The sequence below is a fragment of the Cryptomeria japonica genome, unplaced genomic scaffold, assembly GCF_030272615.1.
Source record: "Cryptomeria japonica unplaced genomic scaffold, Sugi_1.0 HiC_scaffold_95, whole genome shotgun sequence".
In the NCBI taxonomy this organism is placed as follows: Eukaryota; Viridiplantae; Streptophyta; class Pinopsida; order Cupressales; family Cupressaceae; genus Cryptomeria; species Cryptomeria japonica.
In genome coordinates, this window is record NW_026728917.1 from 273,322 (window position 1) to 282,002 (window position 8,681).

At 34.1% G+C, this 8,681-nt stretch overlaps 1 protein-coding gene across 1 annotated transcript; it reads right to left on the minus strand.

Moving 5' to 3' along the window:
• Positions 1–4,574: 4,574 nt before the first annotated feature.
• Positions 4,575–7,450, minus strand: LOC131864839 (ankyrin repeat-containing protein At5g02620-like). Its single transcript, XM_059215306.1, has 3 exons — positions 6,715–7,450; positions 5,745–6,304; positions 4,575–5,474 (listed from the first exon to the last, which is right to left on the minus strand). Exons 1-3 carry the CDS (start codon positions 7,232–7,234, stop codon positions 4,575–4,577), a joined length of 1,980 nt encoding a protein of 659 aa, XP_059071289.1. The 5' UTR covers positions 7,235–7,450.
• Positions 7,451–8,681: the final 1,231 nt, after the last annotated feature.

An 8,681-nucleotide genomic window follows, 5' to 3' on the forward strand; every position in this document is an offset into this window, starting at 1 on the left:
AATTCGACCATTTCTTTAAATTATTTAAAACGATTGAAAACTTTAGATTTACTCTTTAGTAAGTATACCCCTGTCCTACTAAAATCATCAAAAAAATAAACATAAGCAAAGAACAAAGCAAGATGCCACATTTCTCCTCTTTGTCCATCTTAACACCAATGGATACCAATATGTGAATTATAAACAAAAATTAACTATAAATAGTAACATCATGTAAATGCCAAGTTGAGACACCATTTTTCCAACAATTATATCCCAAAACTCTTGATAAAATTCTATAGGGAACCCATCTAGGCTAGGGAATTTTCCCCTTCTTCAAGAGAAACACAATTTTTCCACTCTCAAGAAGAGAGATAGTTCTAAGGAGATCCTCATTCATTGCATCACTAGTAATGGCAGGAATACTATCAAGCACAAACCCTTCCTATACATTGGCCAAAATAGAGTCCTCTTTTAACAATTCTGCAAAAACTCTAATGGCTTCCTCAACAATCTCTTTGTAAGAAGGAATAGGAACTCCCTTAGAGGAAAGAAGAGAATAAAATGAATTTCCTTGGACCTCTTGCCCTTAACTGAATTGTGAAATAAAACCATTAGGCGTCAAAAATATTGAAAAATAAATTAGTATATATAAAATATATAATATAGTTATCAACTGTAAAGAATCCAAAGCTGAAGTAATATACTAAGAACACCATAATAAAATTCATCAATTTTTGTTCCAAGGCTTACTGCGTCTTTGTACGCGTCAGGATCGATCCCTTTCTTGGCCTCTTCATACTCAGTTGCCATAGATTTTTTTTTACATTGCTACCTTCAGCGCTATCAAATATGCTTTATTATAATGTCATCAAATAATTCAACCTACAGTATGATCTATAGCAAATTTCTGTGTTTCAACCTTCAACACTAGTATTATGTCGTGTCTACAGAGGGAATACCCGTCCAAAAGGCGTGGAAGAAATAAGACTATGAGGAGATTCCATCGACAAGATAAATCTCACGACTGTGACACTGCCAAAATAGTGGTAATGTGAGTCTCGTTGCCTTCTCATAGAACTTTTTAACCTTTTTTTTTCAAATAGTAGCTACCTGAAGTGACCTTTCACTTTTTTTTTGCTATTCACGCTCAGTTGCCATGAAATTTCTTTTCTATTGCCATGAAGTTTTATTTTTCTACTACATTTATACTCTAAAAAATTTGCAGGTTAGTGACGACTCTTAGCTTTATCTAACCTACCGACCCTTAGATTCAAGATAATTTTTTTTCTAGGGTGATTGATCATTCTGCTAGGCTCTTGACGATAGTCTTGAACATCTGTTTACACAATATTAAATAATGTGATTACAAAGTATTATGCTGTGAAATGGATGCGGCTCCACATATTGCAATAATAGACTTTCTTTAAACATAAAGAGAAAAATGGACATCAAGTCTAAAAGGCGTGGAAAATATATGACAGAAAGAAGTGTCCATCGTCAACATTAACCACATGACTACGACCTCGCGAAAGAGTGCCAACACTAAAGTGATTAATCGTTCTGTTTGTCTATTCGTGGTTAGTTGACATGACATCTTTCTTTCGTCATTTTCTAAGGCTGGTCAAGATGCTTCCTTATAATATCAGTGAATAATGTGACATAAACTATTCTGTTGTGAAATGGATACGGCTCTACACATTAGAATGCATCCTCACTTTAAAGTAGAAAAATGGGCATAGCTGTTAAAAAAGACATGAAATGACAATATGACAGAAAGGTGATTCTCTTGAAGAAATTGATTTCATGGCTGTCAGTTTTTGGAAGTGGAGTAAATTGTTTTGAAAATGAATAATAGCTTTATTGTATTTAATAAATTAAAAAGAGAACAATATGACATATTTCCAATGTTTTAGTCAGGTTGCATTTATGTTAGGAACAATCAAGGACTAACTTCTTTTCTTACAATGAACAATAGTCAAAGAAGCATCAACATTACTCGTAAAACATTTCAGAGTAGTGGAGTAGGCACCTTCAAAGCAGACAAATGAACTTTTCTAATCATCACATTATTTTGAAAAGGGAGTCTTGTCATCAAAAGATAGAGAATAAAGAACCACCAAAAGGATAGGACATAAATTAACATATATATGTTATGTTCGATGCAATGTTGTGATTATTTTGAGGAAATATTTTGATACATGTATCTTATGTACAATGGTGAAATTTTATTTGGAGTTGAAATTATTCCCATATCCTTCTATCTACCTATTACACACATTTATTCCCATGAATAGTTACCCAACCTTATATGTGCATGCTGCCATACATTTTGTTTATATTTAAGAAGTTATGACGCTCACCCTTACAAAAAAATCTCATCTAGTTCTTACTTGTCTAGATCTAATCATTTGATTGTGTAAGATTATTTTTCTAGTCACATGATTGACCACAAAATTCGGCACCTAAGCCTCATATTTAAAAATTAATAAATATAATTAATTTTCACCAAATAATCCTTTTTACTTTCACCTAGAGTTGAAAAAAAAAAGAAGCTTACATCATTAGGTGTTATGAGTTACAATTTAATGAAATTTAGTTTTATTTATTCCATATTTGTCATCTTTCAAGAATCCTCTCTCATTGTCTAGTATTAAAGTAGAATAAATAGTGAAACATTTAGATTTAATAAATGAAAAAGAATAACAAACTTGTAATTGATAGCCCTTGCTTGCTATCATCAATATTTGTACATTTTCTAGGGATTTAATTAAGGAAATTTATCTCTTAAAGACATAATAAAGATCATTCAAGTTATTTCAAACTATTGATAGTCTCGAGATGTTTAAGAAGATAAGACTAGATTGAGTTTCACCTAGAGGGAAGCAAAATGTTTGTCAAGCCATAAGAATATAAAGATTTCATGATCACAAATTTGACCCATAATTCTAATCTTTAACTTTATAGAACAAAGGATTAATATAGAATTTGAGACCATATTTATGAAGAGAGATTGCCTTTCTAAATTACAAAGATAAAATAATCTAGAATCTTCATTAGAAATCAAAATTAGTTAATCAAAATATTACATACCCTTATTCATGATATGTATTTCTAAATATAATAGATATAGTTATCAATTTTCTATTACCCACCTATCTTTAATTAATTCAAACTAAGGGGACATTTTGATAAGTAATGTTCTCTTTTGTTCTCAAATTTCACTTGTAAGATACAAGCTACCAATGGGACATTTGTTTTTCTATTTTGTAGGTTCTCATGATGAGAGCATGTTGAAAGTATATAGTTAAATTATTATTTAAGTTATCATGTCTTAATAGGGTTGATTACTTATATGGACACATCAACTTCATATAATCTATATCTAATTAGATATCAAATTTACATGAACATTTTTGAGTGCTATAATATTTTTGATGCATGATCAATTAGGATTCAAACACAATTCAATGTAACGGAAAATATAATTATGAAACTAGCATATATATGTTATTTTCTATGCAATATTGTGAATATTTTTAGGAAATGCTTGGATACATATATCTTATGAACAATACTGCAATATTGTATGGAATTTTGACTATTCTCCTATCCTTAGGTATATTAATATACATATGCATTCCCATGAATAGTTACCTAATTTTATATGCGCACACTACCATACATTATACTTATCTAAGAAGTTATGACACTTATCCACACACGAACTCTCATCTAGTTCTTTTTTCCTTAGATCTAGTCATTTGATTGTCTAGGATCATTTCTATAGTCACATGATTGACCACATAATTACACACCTTAGCCTCATATTTAAACAAAAATAAATAAATAAATTACCAACTAATGCTCTTTACCTTCCCCATCTAGAGTTGCAAAAGTACAAGCTTGGATGATCAGATGTTTTGTGTTACTGTGTTACCTATTAATTTTTATGTTTACAAATGATTTTTGTTGGATTTTTTGGTTTCATATTTATAAATGTAAATTTAGGTTAGTCAAATGTTCATATTTCTTACTTAGTTGAGCAATCTCCTATTTTATTCGTAAAAGTTCACTTGTGAGATGGAAGCTATTCATGGAATATTTTTCTTCTATCTTTTAGGCTCTCATAAGGAATGCATTTTTAATGATGTACTTGTATGATCATGTCTAGATAAGGTCCCTTACTTTATATGGACCCACCCTCTTTTGTAATGAAGAGAGATTGCATTTCCAAATACAAAGGCAAAATAATCTATCCATTCATCAAGAACCCACAATCTTCAATCAAAAGACTAAACACCCTTATACACTTTATTTGTTTTCAAGAATCATAAATATAATCATTTAAATATAAAAATAATTTACAAAAATATTATTGACAGTAAATCTAACATTCAACTTGAAGCATACACATATCAAATCAGCTCTAAGCACGCAAGTATCTGATTTGAACACAGATGTAGATACTTTGTACACTTCTAATAATATGAAAACATTTAATATTATAAGACATAGTTGAATACGATCAAAGTCATGTAGAAATAAGAAGCTGCAACACTGTATCAGACTTGCAAAAGCAACTTTCCCAAACCTTATTTATCGTTCTCATTGCTATGGTAGTATAGGATAGCAAGCCACTTGGTTTTGGACCGGCGCACCAAGTCCAAAAGCCCCCATCTTTCTAATTTTATCCACACGTATTCCCCCAGACGGTCAGAAAGAAAAGGAAGTAGACCGTTCAGGTGGTTAAACCTAGCCTTCTTCACTGTAAACTTTGCAGCCATGTAGAAAAAAGTGAAATTACCACAGAAGCAGATGATCAAGCACGCCCCAAGAATGAACCAAGCCAGCTCGGGATTCATGTTGGAAAGCATGGCATACACTGCAAGCATGAAGCCATAGGCCGTAAAGGCAAACGTGGCACAAACCAATAGGTTGGTAATACAGAGGAACAATACCTTATTTCCCGTGGTAATAGGTGTACTCATCTGCCACATCAGCACCACTAAGAGCGACAGAAAGAATGCCACACAATCAAAGATGAGAAAAACCTTGAAGGAGGCCAACGGAAGCAGAATCGGCGAACCTAAACTCTTGTCTGAGCCAGTTCCAGGCGCAGGCGCAGGCGAAATTCCCGATCCCTTTGAGTCCCCATTTCCATTCCCATCGTCCGTCATGAAACTGCCCGGAGCAGTGAAAGCTGCCGTAAATGACATTGTCGCTAATAGAACTGCCACCACTAGTTCTGTGTTGCGCCTGTCCTCATATGTTTTGTCCACCATCTCAACAGCAACCTCATGTTTCTCTGCACTCACCTTTGGAGCGCTGTACAAGAATGGCTTGCGATTGGAAGGATAACTGGCCAGAACTGAAATTATCTTGTCAGATTCGTGATAGTGCGTGTTCTCTCTCACGATATCAAAGGCCGTTAAGCCTGCCTTGTTGACAGCAAACTTGTTTATCCCCGCTATACAAAGCAACGACTTCACCATCTGAAAAATGCAAACTCAAATAAGTTCATAAAAATTAAATGATCTATTGGAACTAACTATGCATAAAGATTTCTTCTACGGAAGTTCTTGCCGTGATGATTTTAATTTCTGTCTTCAGTAGAAATACTTTCAGTAATTTGACTCTATATATAGACGAGATTAGATTAAGAATCTACACAAACCCAAAACTTATATAGCTGTACACAGTAATTGGTTGAAAGAACAAACTTCAGCAGTGACAAACAGAGGTTTTTATAAAAAGAGACTTACATTCAAGTCTTTTTTCTTTGCTGCAATATGCAGTGGTGTGTCTCCTTCACTTATCCTCGAAAAAGGAGATTTCATTTCACCCGCATCTGTGTTTCCTCCACTTTTCACGGGCTCATCTTTTGGATCTTTCTTTTCAGCCGGATCTGTCTTTCCTCCACTTCGCAGAGGCTCTTCATGTGGAGGTTTGTCAAGTCCCTTGTTGACCAAGTATGATAAGCCTACCTCTTCGTTCAGGTAATCAACAATTCGCACTTGCCTAACTAGGGCAGCTAAGTGCAGAACGTTCATTCCACAACTATTCCGTATTTCGACAGCGTCTGGCCTCTCATTTATCAACTCTTGTACTGCTTCCAGATGACCCAATTTCGCTGCCACACAGATGGGAGTTTCTTGGCTGTCATTAACCCAATAACACAGTTCGGCCTCAAATTTTATTAACTTCTTTATTATATGCACGTAGTTTCTTTCAACAGCTATATGCAGAGCTGTGTTGCCAAGTTCGTCCTTACGTTGGATTAACTGCTTCGCATCTGATAAATTTAGTATATGATCAACTAGATCTGTAAAAGAAGCATCCAAAATCATTGCCTTAAGTTAGATAAGATGTTCTTCAAGAAGGGCCAAGGGTAAGAGAATGCCTAATTTACCTTTGTTGAAGCGATACAGACCTCAACTAATATAACAACATAAATACAGAATTCAACTAAATACACGAAGAAGTAAAGAAGAACTCATTGGTTATCAACTGTAAACGAACAGAAGCTGAAGTAAAATAGAAACAACATAATCAAACGACTTGAAAAAATAGAAAGAACTGAAACATGATAGACAATCATCCTCGTGTTATTTAAGATAAAGAAAAAATTGGGGACAAAATGATATTTGTCTTGAACCGTTAAATTAGGAGATGCTTAGCAGATACTTTAACAAACTTATAGGCAAAGAAATCCTAAAATCGAAATAAAATAACCTGAATCTCCTCTGTTTACTGCAACAGATAAACAGTTCCTCTTGTGCACCGTACTTTCGAGTAAGCTCGACGGAGATGCGTCAAATATTGCCTTCACTGTCTCTAAATTGCCGCTTTCGTAGGCTTTGAACAAAGCTGTTTCATCAAGCTTATTGCGGAGATCCACACCACTTTCTGGTTGTTGGAGTAGAATCTTCACAACGTTGGAGAAACCTCCCTGCGCAGCCAAGTGTAACGCAGTATCCTTTTCGGCATTGGTAGCATTCACAAGCAGAGGCTTCACTTCGGGATCGGTTTCCTTCAGAAGTTGACGATTGAGTTGCAGGAGCTGTTGAATGAAGTGTAGATTTCCTACACTAGCAGCCAAATGGAGAAGAGTATTTTCCCCTCCAGGTGTAATATTGTTGAGAGCTGCTTTAAGTTGGGAACTCAGTTGTTGATCGATCCTTAAACGCGTTACCGCAGCTTTGAAGGCGTCAGGATCGATCCTTCCGCCGAGTTGTTGACCCTCAGTGGCCATGCTAAATATCTGCCGTTACAGCCTTCAACACCAAGGCACGCTTCTTTGTAATAGGATTGAATAATACTACATTCAGTATTATGCCAGAAACTACATAATAGAATATGTGGTCTCAGTTTTTCCACAAGGGAAACATTAAAAATACAAGTATCCACATCTTACACTTCAGGGTTTCCACAACTTTAGTTGGAATCTCACTTTTTCTTTCGTTGGAACAGATACAACATTTTGACCTTGACTGGGTGCAAATAACCAGTGTTAATTAGCTTTGATTGGGTGCCAAGTAATTACTCTAGTTTGGTGCGAATAATATGACTATGGGGTGTTCTGCTAGAACATTATTTTTTTAATACTTGAAGTGATCCTACACGTCAAAATTACTACAACTTTTTCATAGTTGGAATGTCTATTTTTCTTAGATGAAAGTGTACATTGAAATCAAATACAAATTTTTTTTATCATTTATAATTTAATAATTTATTCTATGTGAAATATGTACACATTTTATTTAATGTTGAGTTTATTTCAGTGGATTAGATAATTATTTAATATAGTTATATTTCAATAAACGATATAACTGTTGTTTAAATTAATTTCTTTCTTTTCATTCTATCATTCTTATTCAATTACATATATTTTCATACATTGCACATTATGTTGTCTTTATTTACACACATTTTTATACATGTACCATTTACTATAACCGATGCACTGCAAAATAGGATGTTAGGAACACAAACAAAAGACTCAAGAATCAACTGTTAGTGTTAGTATCATAAACGAAATACGATCCTAAGCAAGCATATGAAGAGAGATCAAACATTTAATGGAAAGTATGCAAAAACAAAAGAAAGACACAAGACCCTTCCAAATGCTTGCCAACATGTTCATAGTAGCTTCTCCCTTGTTCCTCTCCTCTCCAAGTTCCACATGAGTGTAGCCCTTAGCTCTTTGCACTACTATGGAAGTCTTATGGAGATTCAAGATTTATGAAAAATGATTTAAAATATGCAAATGCAAGCGAAATATGAGAAAGCCTAATTAAGCTATCTTGGTTTTAACCAAAATAACAATGTAGATTAGATGACTCCTAAAATGATCTCTTAAATTTCACTATAGATTAGATGCATACAAGATTTCTGGATCTGAATTATGAAGGAATGGGCTCTATTTATAGGAAAAATAGGGCAATGGATGGTTGAGATTAAGTAATCTCAACAAGGGTCAAGATAGAAAGATTTATGATCCATGTGAGGGCTTTCAACCCAATCCCAGGATGACAAATGCCAACATGAGATGGCTTGAGAGGAGAGGGAAGAAGCATTAAATGCTTGAAATGACATGAAGGTTAGGTTAGGAGTTAAGGTTAAGCTTGAGTTGAATGAATAAAGTCGCTATCCAATGAATAATGCCTTTATCCAATGGCTAAACTCTTGTACAAGAGTTA

Bases quoted from the DNA above. Each gene is read 5' to 3' on its own strand.
- LOC131864839 (XM_059215306.1), bottom strand. From the start codon at position 7,234: ATGGCCACTGAGGGTCAACAACTCGGCGGAAGGATCGATCCTGACGCC. The intron at 6,305-6,714 runs GTTATTTTATTT...CTTCTTTTACAG, and splicing joins AGTAAACAGAGGAGATTCAG to ATCTAGTTGATCATATACTA. The intron at 5,475-5,744 runs GTAAGTCTCTTT...TGCATTTTTCAG, and splicing joins CAAAGAAAAAAGACTTGAAT to ATGGTGAAGTCGTTGCTTTG.